This window comes from Chrysochloris asiatica, unplaced genomic scaffold (genome assembly GCF_000296735.1).
Source record: "Chrysochloris asiatica unplaced genomic scaffold, ChrAsi1.0 scaffold00330, whole genome shotgun sequence".
NCBI lineage: Eukaryota > Metazoa > Chordata > Mammalia > Afrosoricida > Chrysochloridae > Chrysochloris > Chrysochloris asiatica.
Genome location: NW_006408848.1, coordinates 1,074,848 through 1,094,824, shown reverse-complemented (window position 1 = coordinate 1,094,824; position 19,977 = coordinate 1,074,848). Strand labels below are relative to the sequence as shown.

Below are 19,977 nucleotides of genomic sequence, written 5' to 3'. Positions count from 1 at the left end.
TTTTTCCTTTTTTTGTGAGAAAGTTTTTTTATCTGTCAATGCACAGCTCAAAGTTTTTCTCTCCATAGACTCAATCTGTAAGATAATTTTATTATCTTGCACATATTCGTTTTATAGATGCTATTGTCATCTCCTGTACAACATTGTATTGTAATTACACGCTCTGTGTCTCCACTCAGCTGTGAGTGCCTCACGGTTAGGGACAGGTTTCATTCATTTTGTGTTCTCACACTCTCCAGGCAGTGTGGGGCATGACATATAAAGAACATGTATTGTGAATAGTCCATAAGTGTTAAATGAATGAAGGAAGGAAATCCCAACCTTATATCCTGCATCCAGAATGTTGTCACTCTGTGACCAGCCTTCTGGACAGTGGATTTCGTGTTTATTGCAAAATCATGTGCCCTTTGTTCTCTATGGTTATGGCGTAGCAGCCTGATGTGTTTCATTGTGATTAGACATGTGCTGTGTTTGACTTGCTTGTTGGTAATGAATGGTGACAAGTATCATCAGAGTGTGGCTGCTTTGGTTCCAAGGTCACTTCTTTCCCTTGGTGAATATAAGCGGATTTTACATTTTAAGGCGTTAGCTTCTGAAACCTGGTGACTCGTGTTTATTATTTATGTTCTGGGACATTTATCATTGTCTGACCTCCATAACCCTTGGTTTCCATTTTGATCAAATCCGATTTGTGTGAGGCAAGCTCTGGATTGATGCTTAGCATATCTAATGTGCAGTGAGTTGATTGAATAGACCTTGACTGAGTCTTGACTTTTTTTTTTTGCCTTTAAAAAAGTTTTTTTTCTCTAACTCATGTCAGAACCTGCATTATCTACTTTCCTCTCACAAATCTGAACACATTCAAGGAAAGAGGTTTATTTTAAAATTGCACAGATTATTATTAGTGTGAAATTTGGGGGTGTCTCAAGCAGTCTTTTGTATTGTATTTAGCTAAAAGTTTCCTTCCTATTTACTTTACCTAGCTTTTTTTTTTAAACCACTGAAGAAAATTCTGGAAACAAAAATGTTTTCCTGAGGTAAAAATGTCAGGAGGTGAGACTAAGCTCTTCCAATTTCTGTTACTAGTTTCAAGACAAAGCTAAGCAGAAAGTAGTAAAGGCAGAGATTTCTTTTCTTCCGAGCTCAGGTAGCGTAGTGGTTACCAATCGGGCTGTGAACCTTAAGGTCAGCGGTTCGAAACTACCAGCTGCTCCGCAGGAGAAAGATGAGGCTTTCTACTCCCATAAAGATTTACACCCTCGGAAACCCTGTACAGGGTCGCTATGGGTCAGAACCGACTCGACGGCACTTAACAACAACAACAATCATATCACAAACACTTATTGAACCCCCAGGTGTAAAGCACTGAGCCAAGGGCTGAGGCCACACCCATCCCAGGATATTGTAATCTGGTGAGGAAGATGAGACATTTACACAAATAATCAATCCAATCTGTGCCCTTATTAGCTATGTGTCCAGAGGCAGAGCACATCAGAATTTAGAATCATTGTTTTTCCATTTAAAAAGTAGAAATAATAATATCTATCTCACAATTGCTGTTAGGACTAAATTTTGTTATTAAGTGTCATTGAGTCAGTTCCGACTCATAGTAATGCGGTGTAGTGTTTCCAAGGAGCAGCTGGTGGTTTTGACTTGCTGACCTTGTGGTTAGTAGTCCAGTGCTTGTCCTACAGAACCACAGCAGAACTAAGTTGTTGTGAAGTGCCGTTGAGTCAGTTCCGACCCATAGCAACTCTGTATAGGGTTTCTGAGGAGCAGCTGGTGAGCTTGAACTGCTGACCTTGCAGTTCAAACGGCTTTGCATTCTGGTGCAGTAACCCACAGTGCCACACCAGAACTCAGTTCCTGCCACACAAGATGCTTCAAACATACACTGCTTTTAAAAATCCATAGAAAATTTGGAGTTGAGAAATTGGAAATAGAACTTGAGATTGGATGTGTGGTTGAGGTGGCATTTTACTTTGGCGGAGGCATCTGGGTGGAGGTTTGCAGCAGGAGAGCTGGAGGCACAGGGCATGGGGAAGTGAGGAGAGCAGATGAGACTGAAGAGCACGGGCAGGACCTGGGGATCTTGATTCCTGGTAAGGGGATTGGGATTTTTCAGACAGCACCAGCAAAGCTCCATTTTCTAATAAGAACTTAAAAGACAATTTGTGGCAGAGGGCTGAGACTGAGATGGAAGACATACTGTGTCTGTTGTTGTTAGGTGCCATTGAGTCTGCAACCCCATGCCCAATAGATCATAATGCTGCCTGGCCCTGTGCCAGTCCCATAATCGGTGGATATCAGACAGATAGGGCTTGGCTTCTATTGGCTGATTTTCAGAAGTAGATTGTCAGACCTTTGTTTCTAGTCAGGAAGTTTCTCTGAAGCCTGTTTAACACCCAGCTACACACAAACCTCCACTGGATGCACATGAGGTGCATTAGTTGGAAATTGAACTTGGGTCTCCTTTTTGGAAGGCGAGAGTTCTACCACTGATTCCAGTAGCCCCTGATTTTGGCCTTGTGAAATCTGAAGCAAAGAAATAAGCCCTACCTAGACAGTGGCTACCTAAAATGAGGAGGCTATAAAGGCATGAAGTAACTGACTTTCAAGTTTTCAAGAGGGAGTTTAGTTTCAGATTGTATAAGGGAATGTAGAATCTCCACTGAATAGTTTTCATCTTGTCTAGATGGGTCTTGGTGAAAGGAGATGCGGATAAGATTCTTATGATTCAATAGTAAGTAATTGTTATCATGATTAATTGCGATGGTCACAACTGTAATGGTAGATAGAAGTTTTGTAACAAAAAATGGAGAGTAGTTAATCTTACAGTCCAGGAACGGACCCTAGGACCATCAAGGGAGAAGAGCACAAGTAGAAAGTGGGACCCTATCCAGAGAAGCAGCGACACCAGAGATGGGGGCAGGGAGAGAGAGAGCAGCTGAGGACTCTAGATTAATGGAAAGAGAAAGGCTTGTGTGCTGGCAGCCAGGCGGCAGGTTTGCAGAATGTACCCTTTGGTTGTTTAAATTATTATATATTCCTGAATGTTTTGGGGTACACCCCCAAAACAAAACAAAACACCAAAACGGAATAGAAGCAAATACTGTTGAATGATGATGTGAATGATGATGCATGGAGGAGATTGTAATCATTGCAATGAAATGATGAGTGTAAAACTGATGTTCTCCCATGTAAACTATCACTCAATTCGCAATAAAAACTTAAAAAAAAGTCCATCCAACTTGTACTTTTGACCTGTAGAACAGTGAGATACTAAATGGATGAAATGGATGTTGTTTTAAGCCTCTAAGTTTGTGGTGAGTTTTTACAGCAGTAACAGAAATCAAATACAAGTTTTATTTTTAAATAAATAAAAAAGATAATTGTGTTTATTTTCCTTGGTTTTCTCCTCTTAGAAATATCCAGGGATAATGAAATATTTTATTAGTTACTGTGCTATTTAATGGGGTATTTAACATAGGCAATACCTAATATTTCCGTCTTATGGGAAAAATGCATACTTTTATCAACACAGATGTTTGCTCTGTGTCCAACACATAGCTTTACATTTGAATGGATTTTATTCTTCTTAGCTGAATCAGAAGTTCCTTAAGAACTGCTATTTTAACACTGAAGCTGTATCTTTAGTCACTGTGGGCTCTAAACATTTTACTGATTATAACCACCATTGCAAATACCCGTTCCATTTTGAAAAAAGTAGATGATTCTAGACTTTGGAATATGAGAAAGGATAAAGACCAGAATAATGAACATTGTTTATATTGTTAAGTTTCTCCATTTATTATATCCTCCCATACAATGTGGACATGCAAATAATGTATATAGCGTGCGCAGGAAACGAACAGACAGAGGAGTGAACTATTTGCAAAAATATATAATGGTGCACATTATTTGCATAAAATATAGTATAAGAATATATGTATTGGTTACTTTTTAAAACAATTGAACATTGAACCTGTTATTTGAGTGGTATATACATATGCGTGGTTAGAGCTTATTACTATAATAAAGTTAAACACTGAAACAAATATGACACAGATTCTGTATAAATAATTACTATTATATGTGATAATGAATCAAAGGTAAGAGGAGTGTATAAAACATTACAATTACTACTTACGTTTAGTAGATAGTAGAACAAACCTTTCTGCCTTTAACTGAGGAGAAGGGAAAGGAACTGGCAAAAAGATAATTTTGGATTCCTCTTGTGAGCCCTTGATTCCTGACTCAGGGTAGCAGGTATCCAGCCTCTCAGGGCCTGATTCCTCAGGAGTGTCATGCGAGGTGTGACTATCTTCACCGAGCAAATAGCAAGAGTGCTGAGAATGAGGTGGTTTAAGATGGACCAGTTCCTACCTCTTTGCTGTTGGAAATAGCCCATTCTTCATTTGGAAACACAGGGAATGGAAACTGGTCTGTGGAGTCCCCAGCATTTGATCAAGAGAGCTACCAGCTCTGGCTTCCTTGCCCCTCCATAGGCCCCCTCTGTTCCTTTACTGTGAATTTCTATGGGAACGCTTGCCTTCTGGGCTTCTGCTCTGCTCTTCCCCAGACGGAGACAGAAGGTAGAAGCCTTGTTTTTTCTCTTTCTGTCGAATTTTATTTTTACAAAGGTGAGATTTAAAGAATGGCCTCTTTCCAGAGCCATTTGAAATTCAATTTCCTTAATGATTAGTTTGAATGAATAAGCAGTACTCTTAACAATCTTACAGGACAGAGTAGAACTGCCACTTAGGATTTCCATGACTGTAATCGTTACCGTGGAGCAGCAGGTATGTTCAAACCAGCAACCTTTAGGTTAGTAACTGAGCACTTAACCATTGTGCCTCCAGGCCACCTTAAGCAATACTTTAGATTGACTAAAGGCAGCTACTAAGGTTGTCCTTCACACCTTATTAATGATTGTCACTAGTTTGCATTGCTTATAAGCTAGGTACTATCCTAAATACTACATGAATTAACATATTGAATGTTTACAGCAACAGTATGAGACAGATTCAGAGATGTTCAGTAACTCATTCCAAGTTACTCAGTGATGACGAGGGACAGGTCAGGACCAAGTCCAGATGCTACTTCTCTGTATTGTAGACCATCAGCCACTGAGTTGAGCTGTCTTCCCTGTATCCTTAGTGAGGGTTTGATGACTTTCTTCTTCTAACATATAACAGTACTTCTTGTAGTGGGTGGGACTGGAAGTGGAAAGATTTGAGGGTGAAGAGGATAAGGTCATTTTAGGGGGAAGATGATCATCTTGGAGTTGTGATAGAGCTTTGGAAAGTGACGTGGAGGGCATTCCATACTGTCATGGTTTTCCCATAAAAAATAGTAAGAAGCTCACACACATCTTGTTACTTCTGATATATATTAAAGTCAGTTTAGTAATCCAATGAAGAACCCAGCAAGTACTGCTTCCCTTCTCTGCTTTTATCTGCACATTGGTGTCACTTTCCTTTTCCTATAATGTTTTAGCTGCATAAGATTCTTATGTGTATTTGTGAGTACATATGATAAATGCAATGTTTCTCTTTAAGTATTTAAATATCACTTTAAAAAACACTACAAACATTCTTGAAGTAAAGGTTAACAAAAAGAAACTAACTCTATAATGATCTTTCTCTTCTTCATATAGTACTGGCTGGATCCAGCAAAAACGCTTGCTGAGCACAAAGAACTGATAAACAGTAGGTATTTCATTTTAACTTTGTTAAGGGATAACTTAAAAATAATATAATATCCATGATTAGTTGAGTGTTGAAATGGGCTCTAGAATTAGAGGGGCACAAAGCAAAGAAACTGGGTTTTGTGTGCATTGTTAGTCTCTTCAAATTCTGATTTAATGTTGGTTGATTCGTACAGAGATGCAGTCTCTTTAGTATAGCCTAAGGATATGTCCTTCCTTGACTTTGTGATTTTTCTATTTGCTTGATTTCAAAATTTGACCTTAACACAAACAAGCAGAGAAACACTGATTTGAAAAAACAACCCCCCCAAAAAGGGTAGATAGGGAGCTTTTAACAGCTTGAAATTTTCAAGCTAGTGAATGGTTTTGTCATTCACACCACTAGTTTTACTGAGTCAGTAATTAAAGGGGTACTCTGGAAAAATTACTGTGACTACAGAGAGGACCCATCTACTTTTAGGGGTTAGTGCTTGCTTTTATCAATATGAATATCACTGTGACTCAAAATATGATTAAGGTTTTATTCCACAGCCTTTTAAATATATATATATATATATATATATATATATATAAATCACATTTTTATTTATGAACATGCACAGAGACTACTTGAAGGTGCAAAAAAGAGTCTTGTTTTAATGTGTAAATTACTATCCATCAAATTTTAATGAGGCTCTTTAGACCTTTCTTATGATGCCTGTACTTTCTGTGTGGATGGACTGACTCCCTTTAGATGTGGGGCTCCAAGGGCAGGAATATAGCTATACTCAGAAAGGAATTGGAATCCAGGAACTGCAAAACCAGTAAGTACCGTTATTCAGAGCTTCCACATCATTTTCTTTCTGTACACTGGTTTTCTCTGCTTCTCCATCTCCATGGTGAAAAGCTCCAGAATGTTCAAGTACATATCTTATCGTGTTACAACTACACATTAGGAAATCCTAATTCAGAAAGCTTTATTAACCTACCACAGGTGACATATTGAATTGGAAGCAGAGACTTGAGCAGAGCCCTTGTTTTATGACTTCTGATACCATGTTCTTTGCAGGTCACCATGCTGCGTGCTGAATGTCAAGGAAAGGTCATGAAGTTATGTGTGATTAGATATGTTGTTGTTGTTGTTAGGTACTGTGGAGTTGGTTCCGACTCATAGTGACCCTGCACAGGGTTTCCGACGCTGTCAATATTTATGGGAGCAGAACGCCTCATCTTTCTCCAGCGGAACCACTGGTAGTTTTGAACTACTGACCTTGAGGTTGGCAGCCTGACTCATAACGATTACACTACCAGAGTTATATAAATGCAGCAAATTTCCATGAGAAATGCTCTTATAAATAATCCCCCAAGCCCATAATCTTCAAGCAGATTCTGACCCATAGCATCCCTAAACAGAATTTCTGGAACTGTAATTTTTTTGACTTTTCACTGTGAACTGAGTGAAGGTCCACAAACAAGACCATCAGCTCCATCCTCAACAGATCACACATCCCGCTCCATCGCAGTGACTGCAATCTTCTCCATACAACGATGGCCATCCTGCCCACTCTCTGTGGCCCCCAACTCCATTCCACCCACCCTCCTACCCTCCCCTCAACTGTATAGGGTTTCCTAGGAGCAGCTGGTGAGTGTGAAATGTCCACATTGTGGTTCAAAGCAAACGTGCAGTCGAGCACTTATCCTACAGTGCCAAACATGGAGTCTTTATTTCACTGAAACACATTTAAAGTGCTTTATTTCTTTACATGGGAGATATTCTATTTAAATATCACAGTATAAGCGAATGGCTTTCTCATCCTAAAGAACATACTGCTAAAAATTTGATAAGCAAGAATAAAATACTGATATTATTAATAGAAGTTTATGCTTAAGAAACCTTATATTTTTCTCATGAAATATTTGTTAGTGAAGGAAAATGATTCTTAAATCTTCAATAGATTTGTCAGAAGGAATATCAATAAAAAGGAAAGAACATGCGTGTCACCAGGATTCACTTAGGCAAATCTTGCTTTATTCCTGAACTAATGGGAGAATCCTTATTTACAGTGTTGTTATTAAGTGCTATCTAGCTGGTTCTGACCAATAGTGACCCTGAACAGGGTTTCCGAGGCTGTAAGTCTTTATGGGAGCAGAAAGCCTCATCTTTCTCCTGCGGAGTAGCTGGTAGCTTCGAACTGCTGACCTTGTGGTTCACAGCCCGATTTGTAACCATTACACTACCAGAGATCCTTAAAGACCTCCAAATTTATCTTCACAAATGCCAGATTAAGAGATTCCAAGTTTCAACTACTGTAGTTTTTCTTCGTCTTCTTTAACTTAAAGAGAAACAACATTAGTTTTACTTAAATGGTTTCTTAAAGGTGGAGTCTGTAGAATGGTAAGGATTCCAGATAACAGATATTTGAGTTGTTGTTGTTTTAAAGTGTTGTTAAATGGCTGGTGGGCTTGAACTACTACTGATCATGTGGTTAGCAGTCCAGTGATTATCCTACAGCGCCACACTAGCGCTCCAGTCAGAGTCTTAGAAGGCCGAAAAGTGACTGGCTAAACCTAACTTTGATCTAATTTATCTATTTTCTAAGTCTATTTTTGCTCTATAAGACAGTGAAGGTATTTGTTCACTCTGAAAGTATTATCATTTTGTTTTTTTTGCGTTTTTTGAGAAGCTCAGTGGAACAGTGACAAAGCATTTAACTCCAGATATTAGCAACATTGATTTTCATCTCTGTGATGTTAGGCAAGTTGCATAACTCCTGGGAGTTTCACCTGCCCTACATATGTTACCAGGATTTTGTTGAGAATTACATGTTTACAAAAGCACTGTGTACATTATCAAGTACAAAGAAATGGTAATTTGTGAGTGGGCAGTGGGGTGGGGCAGATTTGGGCTGGAAGTCATTAATGAAAAATAGCCAAAATGTAATGTTTTAAAGTGTGTGTGTGGTTTTTTTCCACCTAAACTAACTTATTATGCAATTGCTTAACTGTTTATCATGAAACACATTTGAAATGGCTAGGCTGAGTGAATAAGGTGTAATCTGTCATGTTCCAGTGAATAAAAGCAACTCTGGTGTCTGGAGATAGCTTCTTCCTTTGTGCAGCATGGCAGCAGCATCTGTGCTTTGCCAGTCCCAGTGGCCTGCGGGCACAGGCAGGCCCATCTGTTCAAGAGTACAGAGTTTGATTGACACGGATGGAGCAGCCCAGGGTGGACTTTCTGGCTCTCCTAAATATTTAATAGTCTGGGCCTCCCTGACATCATATTCATGGGTTGGGGTGTATCTTTTCAGGAATCTAAATACAATGATTAAGTAAGTGTAAAAATAGAACCTATGGAGTTAACTCAGATTGTATGTAAGAAATTATAGCAAAGCTTAGAAAAACAAATAGTTTTTTAAAAAGCCTTAGCCTGAGGCTTCTGTTTTATACAGAAAAATACAGATGAGAGCAAGGCATAGGCTCTAGTTTGGATTGTCTTTTGTATGCCAGGAACATGACTTTTGTGTTTCATAAACATCATGGATCTGTAATACCAGCAACTATGATAATATAGGAGTTCTGGTGTGGTACTGTGGGTTAATGCGCCAGACTGCAAAGCCGTTTGAACTGCAAGGTCGGCGGTTCAAGCTCACCAGCTGCTCCTCGGAAACCCTATACAGGGTCGCTATGTGTTGGAACAGACTCTACAGCAGTCAACAACAACAACAACATGATAATATAAGTTACAATAAATAATATACATTGTATAATATAAATGCATTATATCCTTATTAAATGTTGTTTAATTTATTTTCTCTAATTTCTAAATATGTGACTTTATTTACTCAGTTACAATTGAAAATGGAAAGACTGCAATTAGTTGGTCAGTTACACAGTGTGGACATGGGATCACAAGGTGTAGGTGGATTTATTTTCACTGAGGTGCATATTTCACATCTTTTTTATTTGAATAAGATAGCTTTTTTTGAAAAAAAAGGAAGAAAGAAATTGTGACCAACAATTTGTGTTCCAGGTAACAAATCAGTTTCTAAAACAAAACTTTATTAGGTCTGGTTACCACACAACGTAGATACATAGGTCAGATTTACATCCTTTAAGCATAAATATTTCTAATAAAAGTGTAGTATAATGTGTTTAGCACCCAAGAGGTATGAATCCTTTTTCACAATGAGCAGTTGATTATACTTCATATTTGCTGTATAGATACAATTCCAGGTTTTGTTTCTGGTGTTTGTTGTTTTTTGTATACCTAATTCCTCCGTATGTGGTAAATGAGTGGGATGAACAATTTGTTCTTAAATTTTAAGATTCAGAAAAGTTTAAGACAAAAGCAAGTATTGTCCCTAATCCTACCACATAGTACCACTGTCAATTTTTTTCTTAACAACAACAACAAAAAAAAAGTCAAAGATTTATACATGGTAAGAAAATTCTAATATATTAAAGAAAGTTTTTAGTTCTCTTCCCAAAATTTCCTACTGTTAGTAGTTTGTGTAGTTTTCATTTTCCCCAGGGGAGGGGGTCCTGGAGGGTGGGGAGGAGAGAAGATAGAGAATGAACAGAAGTCTTACCGTTTTTTTCCCCCCCTTGTTTTACAAAACAGACCATATTTCTGTACATAAGGATATAGATTGCACACATAGATCTTTTTACATATATATAGATTTATCTCTATTTAAACAGTTGTATAGTCTCAGTTGTATGGGAGTCCTAATGTGGCACTGTAGGATAAGTGCAGGACCAAAAGATCAGTTTGAACCGCAAGGTTGGTGGTTCAAAGTCGCCAACTGCTCCTTGGAAACCCTATACTGGGCCGATATGAGCCAGAACCAACTCAACAGCTCTTAACAACCAGCAGTAACAATGTATCATATATGCATTTCGTGATTGACTTAAGCAATCTACGAACTACTGCGTATCTTAAATTTTCCACCTTTTTGCAGATACGTGCTTTTGAGAGCTATAAAATGATAGCTGATTTTTAAAATCATGTATTTGATTTTATTGATAACCTGTCTTCATCGAGACAAAATGCATATACGTTGTAGAAAATTTGAAGAATGGGAAAAACATATACGGTATATAGGAATTGTGCATAAACTCACCAACCAGAATCTTCTGGTGTATTTGGTTCTGTCTTTGATGTTTATGTTGTTGTTAAGTGTCGTTGAGTCGGTTCCAACCCATTGCAACCCTGTATAGGGTTTCCAAGGAGCAGCTAGTGAGCTCGAACCACCAACCCTGTGGCTCAAACTGACTTTGCGGTCCAGCACATTAACCCACAGTGCCACAAGCACACATATTTCAGGTCCCACTATTGCACAGTTCAGAACCCTGCTTTCTTTTCATTGTTATGTTTTCCTGATTCTTGAGAAATTATTGGTTAGTTTAATTTTCATTGTTGCGTATGCTACACTAATACTTTGACTAATTTATAATGTGAAAGTTAATTAATTTCTATTTCTTAATTTTAGCTGGACCTCCATATACTTTGTACTTTGGTATTAAATTTTATGCAGAAGATCCTTGTAAACTTAAAGAAGAAATAACCAGGTATGGCATTGATATTGCTTTGGAACCTTTACTATGTGTAGCATATACAAAAGACTTTAACACATTTGGCTCTAATGTTTGAATATGTATCTACGTGGCTTTTGCAATGCATCTTCTATGAGGATTACATTTAAAATAGTATGACATTAAGGCAGATCAGTGTCTCATGATAGATATGTTTGCAAAATGACACAAACTTGGGTGACATGACGATGATAGATTTTGCATCTGCAGTCCTGGTGTGGCACTGTGGGTTAATGCGCCAGACTGCAAAGTGGTTTGAACTGCAAGGTCAGCGGTTCAAGCTCACAGCTGCTCCTAGGAAAGCTTTTATAGGGTCGCTATGGGTCAGAAACAACTAAATGCCACTTCACAACACAACAACATGATGGGGTATTTTTGCATCATTATTATTAAGGATGTACTCAGACATTTTTATTCATGTAAAAGTTGCCATTTGAATTGCCCCAAGGAAGGGCATTTTGATGCTTTGTTTGTATATGTAAATATAAATTTGGCTATACAGTCATTTCTCTTTAACTGATCAAAGCTTAAGTATCAAGCATCCAGGTGTTTCATTTCTCTCTTTTGAAAATCAAAAGATAATTCTTTTAGCATTAGGAAAGGGAAGAAAAGGCCAATGTTTTCTAGCTGAGTCAGTTCTAACTCATAGTGACTCTATAGTTTCAGAGGAGTTCCTAGTGGGTTTGAAGTGCTGACCTTGCAGTTAGCCATCCAGAGTTTATCCTTCAGTGCCACACCAGGACTCCTTATAATGTATTGTTGTTAAGTGCCATCAAGTCAGTTCTGACTCATAGCGACCCTGTATAGGGTTTCCAGGGAGTGAGTGGCTGGTGAGTTTGAACCACCAACATGGTGGTTAGCAGCCCAGTGCTTATCCTATAGTGCCACACCATAACTCCTATAATGTATTGTTGTTAAGTGTCATTGAGTCAGTTCTAACCCATAGCGACCCTGTATAGTTCCAGGGAGCAACTGCTGAACTTGAACCTCTGACCTTGTGGTTCAAACTGACTTTGCAGTCCAGTTCATTAACCCACAGTGCCACACCAAATATCTTATTAAAATGAAACTTCCAGTTGGTATTGATTATATTGTCCAAATCATCATTGAAAATGGCATATGAATAATAGATGATAGTGTATGTGTCAGAAAAAATACATTCATATCTGTCACTCATGAAGGGATTCCCAGGTATTAAAATTATATTAAAACTTAGTTGAAGGCCTTCATTTTCAGGTTGTGAGAAGCTTCTCTATGCTTCGGTTTCCTCAGCTGTAAATTTGGAGATATACATGTTTCATAGGTTTGTGTATGCATTAAATAGAGTAATTTATGCAAATCTCTTACACTTCACATTGTTGTTGTTGTTAAGTGCCTTCGAATCAGTTCTGACTCATAGTGACCCTGTATAGGGTTTCTGAGGAGCAGCTGAGGAGTTTGAACCACTGACCTTGACCTTTTAGTCAAGTGCTTATCCTATAGTAAGTACCATACCAGGACTCCACATTTCATATAAAGTGCTTGATAAATGCTAATTGCCATAGAGTCAGCGTTGGTTCATGGTGATCTTATGTATATCAGAAGGAAACATTGCCAGCCCCTTCAACATCTTCATCAGTAGTGGATATGTTTGAGTCCATTCTTGTGACTGTTGTATCAGTACATCTTATTGAGAGTTTCCCTCATTCCTGTTGGCCTTCTGCTTTACCAGACATGATTATTTCATTGTTTCCTTACCCTGGCAATACAATCGAGTTAGACCCTAACTGAGAGTTAGTTTCCAAAAGATACTTGGTTTAGTATTAAGAAATGGGAAAAGACCAATATTTTATGATGCATTACTTTACCTCTGTTCATCACATATTAATGGTGAATAGAAATTTCTGTTCAGAATTCACTCTTGACTCATTAGCAGAATGCATGGAGTTGTGTATAACATACAACATTATGTATATTTAATCTAAGCAGTTTTTCCATAAGTATTAGACCAAATCATGTAATTAAGAACTAGATAGCATAGTTAGTTTGTGTTATTTATTTTTTTGCCTAGAACAAATTATTGAATTTTGGTAAGTTAAATGTGCATTCAGTATATCACTATACAGTTATTTTAAGCATATGTGGTGAAGATAAAGTCCTTCATTTGCATGAATATGTTAACTTTAATAGGCAGGTATAATGGGCCTGAAAGAAAACCAATTACAGGAGATAATTTTGGCAAAAAAAGAGAAGTAAATATATACCTTAATATAATCTCAGATGCACAGGTTTTTAAAAAAGTCATTGTTTCATCCATATTGTTGCTCCCTCTTTCAACATTGAGCACTCCTACAAAGGAATCAGTAATTTATTGAACTATTCCCTTTGTGTATGGCCGTCTAGGTTTTCTCTCTTCATTCTTTCTTTCTTTTTAAACTATTATAGATCATGGGGCAGTAAATCTTTTCATGCACATTTATACATGTTTAACACTATTAGATACCTTATCAGATAGTAGGAATGCTGTACTTAGGATAAAGTAGTTAGAATACGATAGGATACCCAAGCAAATAAAATTTTAATAGGATACATAATAAAATTAAATTTCAGGATATAAAAGTAGATATTGATAAAATCACAAAAACTTGGAGTACTTGTTATGCTATAAAATGTTTTCTGAAATAAAGTTGAGGTTTTCTAAGCTCTTATATTTTAGCCTCCACCCCTACCTGTCACCCAGCCTCTTAAACATTTTTAACTTAAAAACCTGCTAACTCACATGATGATAGTGTCCTGGTGTGTGGTACTGTAAGATAAGCACTGGATTGCTAACCACAAAGTCTGTGGATCAAACCCACAAGTCACTCCTCGGAAACTACCACAGGGTCTCTGTGAGTCAGAACCGATGTGACAGAACACAACAGCAACACATGATAAGAAATTCAATAAGAAATAAAACCCTGAAACTTCTACCATCAATACGTTTTCTTTCTAGATTTATGCAGAATGAGTCAAATCCCTCTTCTCTCTGTCAGCCCTTTGAATAATTTGTGTCCTTATGAAATATACTTCACTTACTTTGAATTCCAGTTCAAATTATGATGTCATCCTTCGGTGTACTGTGTGTTATTCATAGCTCTGTATCTTCTGCAGATTTGATAAGCAGGTTCTCAAAGCCATTGGAACAATACACTTCTGGAATCTCTGGCTAGAATATTGCTGGCTTTCTTGACTCACGACTGTCATGGAGCCTTCTGATTCTGGCCCCTGAGTGATCAAGGCTCTGTCCTTTCTTCTTTGTTCACTCTTCTTTCCTCCAATAATTTCAAAAGTATTGATATGTATGGCTAAGAAGATAGGCTTTGGAATCAGACAGGTTTGCATTCTTGCTCTCACGCAGTATTGTATAATACTGAGAACACTCCAGATCTTTTTTTAAAGTTTTCTCATCTGTAAAGTTGAATTATAGTATTTTTTAAAAAGGTGATGGAATTTGTTAGATATTAATGAAAGCTGTTTATCATAAAGTTAAAAAGTTAAATGTTCAATAGATGATAGGAGAAATGGTAGAACAAATAATTATTCTGTATTTTTAAATTATTGGTTTTAAATTAGGGAAAAAAGACCAAGTTAAATGTGTCACCTGGGTATAAGAACTTTTGGGATCTAATTGATCATTTGACTATGAAACATTCTATTATTGCTCTCCAGTCTGCATTTCTTAATATGTATATGAGGGGAGTTTACTCATTCACTCATTTATAACTGTACATATGTAAGGTGATACTGAGATTTATTCCCATAATTTAATCATTGCTTTTAGGTTTCTGACACAAAAGTGTTATTCCTGATCTTGTCTGCTGCTTTCTTTTGAGAATTACTTTATATTTCTACTCTTCTTCTTTTTTTTTTAAGTCTTGCCTGCCTTTTCCCACATTATTTAATATATTATTATTCAAATGGAGTCCTGGAGTGGCACTGTGTGTTAATGTGCTGTACTGCAAAGTTGATTTGAACCACAAAGTTGGCAGTTCAAGCTCACCAGCCACTCCTTAGAAACCCTATACAGGATCGCTATGAGTTGCAACTGACTTGATGTCACTTAACAATGACAACAACAACAACTATTCAAACAGTTTCTCCTCTCATTTACATAAAAACTTCTTGCCAAACTGGTAACGCACCTATCAAATCCTGGGAAGCTTTAACAAGTCTGTGCTTTGATACCTTTTACGCAGATAGATAGTCTTAGATTCTTCTATTTCACATTAAACTGGCACCCAGAAATCAACTGGCACTCAGAAATCAAACTTCTCCTGTCCCCACATATTTTCATTATCTTACCAGGTTCTCAAGTCATTGAAACAATAAATTTCTGGAATCTCTGGTTAGAGTATTCCTGGCTTTCTTGACCCAAGACTGTCTGTCATGGAGCCTTCTGATTTTGGCCCCTGAATGATCAAGGTCTTCTTTGTTCATTTTTCTTTCCTCCAATAATTGCTAAAGTGTTGATCTTCAACAATGTTTAGATCCTTAGTGTTATTTCAGCTCTTTTCAGGGAACATCAGGTAAATGGGAAATTGTGAGGGAAATGTTTCAACTTCCTTACTTCTGTTGTATCAGCTGTAGTGCAATGATAAATATGGATAAGAAATTAGACCTAGTATTCTTACTCTTGGGCTTACAATCTAGCTAGGTAAACAGTGAATAGATGTTGTTGTTAATGCTGTTGAGTTGGTTCCAACTCATAGCAACCTTTTATAGGGTTTCTGAGGAGTGGCTGGTGGATTTAGACCACAGACCCTGTGGTTCAAACTGACCTTGTAGTTCAGTACTTATATTAATTTACTTAGAACGATAACCAGTAATGAAGTGTCTGCTTTGTACCAAACAATGTGTTTTGGAAAGTTTGTTATATGGAACATTTTTTAGCAACATTTTTTCTCTAGTACAGTGTGACTGTGGTCATAATATAATTTATTGTCTAAATTCTAACACTATATAAATAATAAGCATGAACTAAAACTGTCTCAGGTAAATTGGGATATAGACTTACCTTAATTATAACCAGAGACAACCAGACTCAGCCTCAAGTATAACTTTAATTGAATGACATAGAAGGTGAGATCTAAATCTCTGTAATTTAAATAAAATATTAAATTGTGCTCTAAATCCCATAAAGTGATCAAAATAAATTATATATGAATAATTTAAAGTTGTTGTTGTTACATGCTGTTGAGTAAGTTCTGACTCAGCCCCGGTGTATAGGGTTTCTGAGACTTTAAGTTTTCACGGGAGCATGAAACCTCATGTTTCTCCTGAACAGCAGCTGGTGAACATGAACTACTGACCTTGTGGTTCATAGACCAGTGCTTATTATATGGAGCCACCCTGAGAAATAAAATATGATTTTATTTTTATTATAAAATTGCCTTTTATGAAATTGACTGCTTGTAATAATAAAGATTAATTAAATTCATAATTAAAATAGTATACTTGCCTGGTTTTTATTTTATTAGGGCTTTTTGATGAAATTAGTCAAAGGGCTCTTTTATTTTGGGGAAGAGGATCTATGGTGGCACAGTGTTAAAGCACCTGACTGCTAACCAAAGCTTGGCAGTTTGAACCCAGCAGCTGCTCCACATGTGAAGCATGTGACAGTGGCTTTCATAAAGATTTATAGCCTTGGAAACCCTATGTGACAGCTCTAGTCTGTCTTATAGGGCCTCTGTGAGTCAGAATTGACTTGATCAATGTAGGTTTGGTTTTGGGTTATCTTTGAAAGATTGTCCAAAGAAGTTTGAATAGATGCCTTTTGTTATTTTCTTCATGAATTTCTCAGAGATAGCAAAGAATGTTCAGTTTTTCCATTTCCAACCATCTGTTTATCTGTTCATTCATTTATTCATTCACCAAGCCAACAAATATTTACTGAGCAGCTACTGTGTGCTGGTCCCTATGCATTGAGAATATAACTACCAACAGGATGTGGTTCCTGTTTCTTTTGATCTGTCTTTCTATGTATGGTTTAGTTTTGTCTTTTTTTCTTCATCTCCCTCTTGTTTCTTTGTCTCTTTCTATTTTCTTTCTCTTACTCTTGATTTGAAACAAACTTCAATGGGATTAGGTCCTTCAAGAGATTTGACTATCCAGTCAAATGTTGTTGTTGTTGTTTTTTAAATGTTTTGTTGTGAATTATGTGATAGTTAACATGGGGGACAAATGTTATTTTAAATCTTTTTAGAAAACAAATACGTTTCAGTGACCCACTTCTTTAAAAAAAAAAAAAAAATGAGGAAAAGAAACTCTAAGGTATCAATAGAGAAAGAGGGTAGTAAAACACCCTCCAGCAGGTAGCTGTAACTCTTTTTTGTTTTGTTTTGTTTGAATGCTTTATTGTGAATTATGTGATAGTTGAAATGGGAGAACATTAGCTTCACATTGATCCCATCATATATTGTTTCCTTGCCATGGTTAAAATCCTCTCCATGCATCATCCACCAACTAAAGGGTATACCCTGCAAGCCTGACCTCCGGTCATCAGCGCACAGCCCCTCTCCCTCTCTGGGTCCAAAGTCCCCAGTCGCTCCTTTTCTCCACGTCATTGTCTCTGCCTCCATCCCTGGCATCACTGTTTCTGTGGGTAGGGTTTCGTTCTCTGCTCTTCTCCCTTGATGGCCCCAGGGACCTCCGCTCCTAGACTGCAAAGTCAATCACTCCCCTCCTTTTGCCATAAAATGTCTACCTTTATATTTCCAGCCCTTACAATCAGTCCTGATAACAATTATTCACTATTGTATCGCAAGAAACCTATTTGCATCTCCTTTCATCAGTCCCTCCTAGGCAGATTGGATAATACTCAGTGGAGATTCTACCTTGCCCATACCCTCCAGATCTAGGTTCCCTCCTGAAAGCTTGAAAGCCAGTCACTTCTTGCCTCTGTAACCCCCAGTTCTGGGTAGCCAATGTCCAAGTTGCCCATCCCTGTCCTCTCCGTGTATGGAGGGGGTGGGAATGATCCTTGCCATGAAGATTTGTTTCCTCTTTCTTCTAGTTGAGCTCTGATCATCCAGTCATTGAAGCCAGGTCAAGTGGGTATTATCTGTCTGTATGGGTGTACTTATGCGTGTGCCCTCTCTTCTTATCAGCTGGACACTTCACTTTCCACTCTAGTCTTCTGTGGCTATGTCACTGACTCTGGGTCCAAGAGCTGGCCAACCAGGTCTCTAGCCGGGTTCAGAGGAGTCTATTGAATGTTGTAGGACCTAGCTCGCAGCTTCGTTGCTGCTTTTTCCTCACTTCCCCTTATTGGTGACGAACGTGGTCACCAATCATGTATTCCCATTGAGTCTTAGTCTTAGAAGGAGGTTTGCCCTGAGGGGACCCAACCACTTACCTTGATGTCTCCTGGAAGAGCCACTTGTTTGTTCTTGTAGTAATCATATCGGTCTGCCTGTTCTGTATTTTTCCTGTCAGTCTTTCTTTCAAGAAGTGTCTTCTGTTCTTCTGATCGCTCCAGACTGGTCTGCTTGTCCTTTCAAGTGGAAATTTCCTACCTCAGAAGATTCTGGATGTTCAGGATTCCATCTATGGTCTTATGTAATGCAGAGGCTCCGCAGGAAGCCTTCTTTACTGGGCACATTGTAGCCCCATTTTAGGTATTCCAATCCGTTATAGGCAGAAGATGGACTTACAACCTTCCTATGGTGATATTTCTGTCTATTCCTTTCTCTCCCCCTCCAGTGTCTATTTTATAGTGGTATGCCAGGGAAACCAAGATTCAAAAGACAGCCAAGCATCTTAACGTTATTTCCCTCTTTTCCCCATTCCAACCATGGCTCAATCTCTCTATCCCAGAGCCATGTTGTTCCAAGGTTGTGCATATATCATTATTTGCCTCTGTCCCATTTCAGCTTCACATTCATCCTATCGTATTTCATTTCATTGCAATGATTATAATCCTCTCCATGCATCATCAAATAACCAAAGGATATACCCCACAGGCCTACCTCCCTGGCTGTCAGCAAACAGCTCCTCTCCCTCCCTGAGTCCCATGTCCCCAGCCACTCCATCTGTCCACGCCATCATCTCTGTCTCCATGCCTGGCTTCACTGCCTCTCTGGGTACAGTCATACTTTCTGCTCTTCTCGCTTGATTGTCCCAGGGATCTGTCTCCGCTCCTGGCCTGCAAAATCAGTCACTTTCCTCCTTTTGTCAAAAAAATCTTCCTCTACATTTCCGACCCTCACAGTCAGTCCTGATGGCAATTATTCACTATTGTACCACAAGAGTCTTATCCCCATTTCCTTTCGTCAGCCTGGTCCCAACAGATTGGAAATCATTCAGTGGAGATTCTGCCTACCCCTGCCCCATCCGGAACTAGGCTCCCTCTTGAAAGCTTGTAAGCCAGTCACTTCTTGCCTTTATAGCCCACCCTCACCCATTTTGAGTCTGGGCAATTTCTATACCCCTTTAAGGTATTCTAGTCAATTATAGGCTGAAGACGGGCTTACATGTTTTCTGTTGTGATGTTTCTGGCTATCTCCCAACCTCCAATTGTCTATTTCACAATGGTAGGCAAGGGAAACCAAGATTCAAAAGACAGCCAAACATCCTAACATTATTCCCCTCTTTTATCCTTACAAACCATGCCTTAATCCCTGTATCCTGAAGCCTTGTTATTCCAGAGTTCTGCATTCATCTTCATTTACCTC

At 38.2% G+C, this 19,977-nt stretch overlaps 1 protein-coding gene across 1 annotated transcript in view; it reads left to right on the top strand.

Moving 5' to 3' along the window:
• EPB41L4A (erythrocyte membrane protein band 4.1 like 4A) overlaps nucleotides 1-19,977 on the top strand; it is a 376,777-nt gene that overhangs the window by 207,483 nt on the left and 149,317 nt on the right. The window contains exons 3-4 of the mRNA XM_006875509.1: nucleotides 5,660-5,711; nucleotides 11,182-11,260. Coding sequence (XP_006875571.1) covers nucleotides 5,660-5,711; nucleotides 11,182-11,260 — 131 coding nt within the window. The remainder of the gene's footprint in view (nucleotides 1-5,659; nucleotides 5,712-11,181; nucleotides 11,261-19,977) is intronic.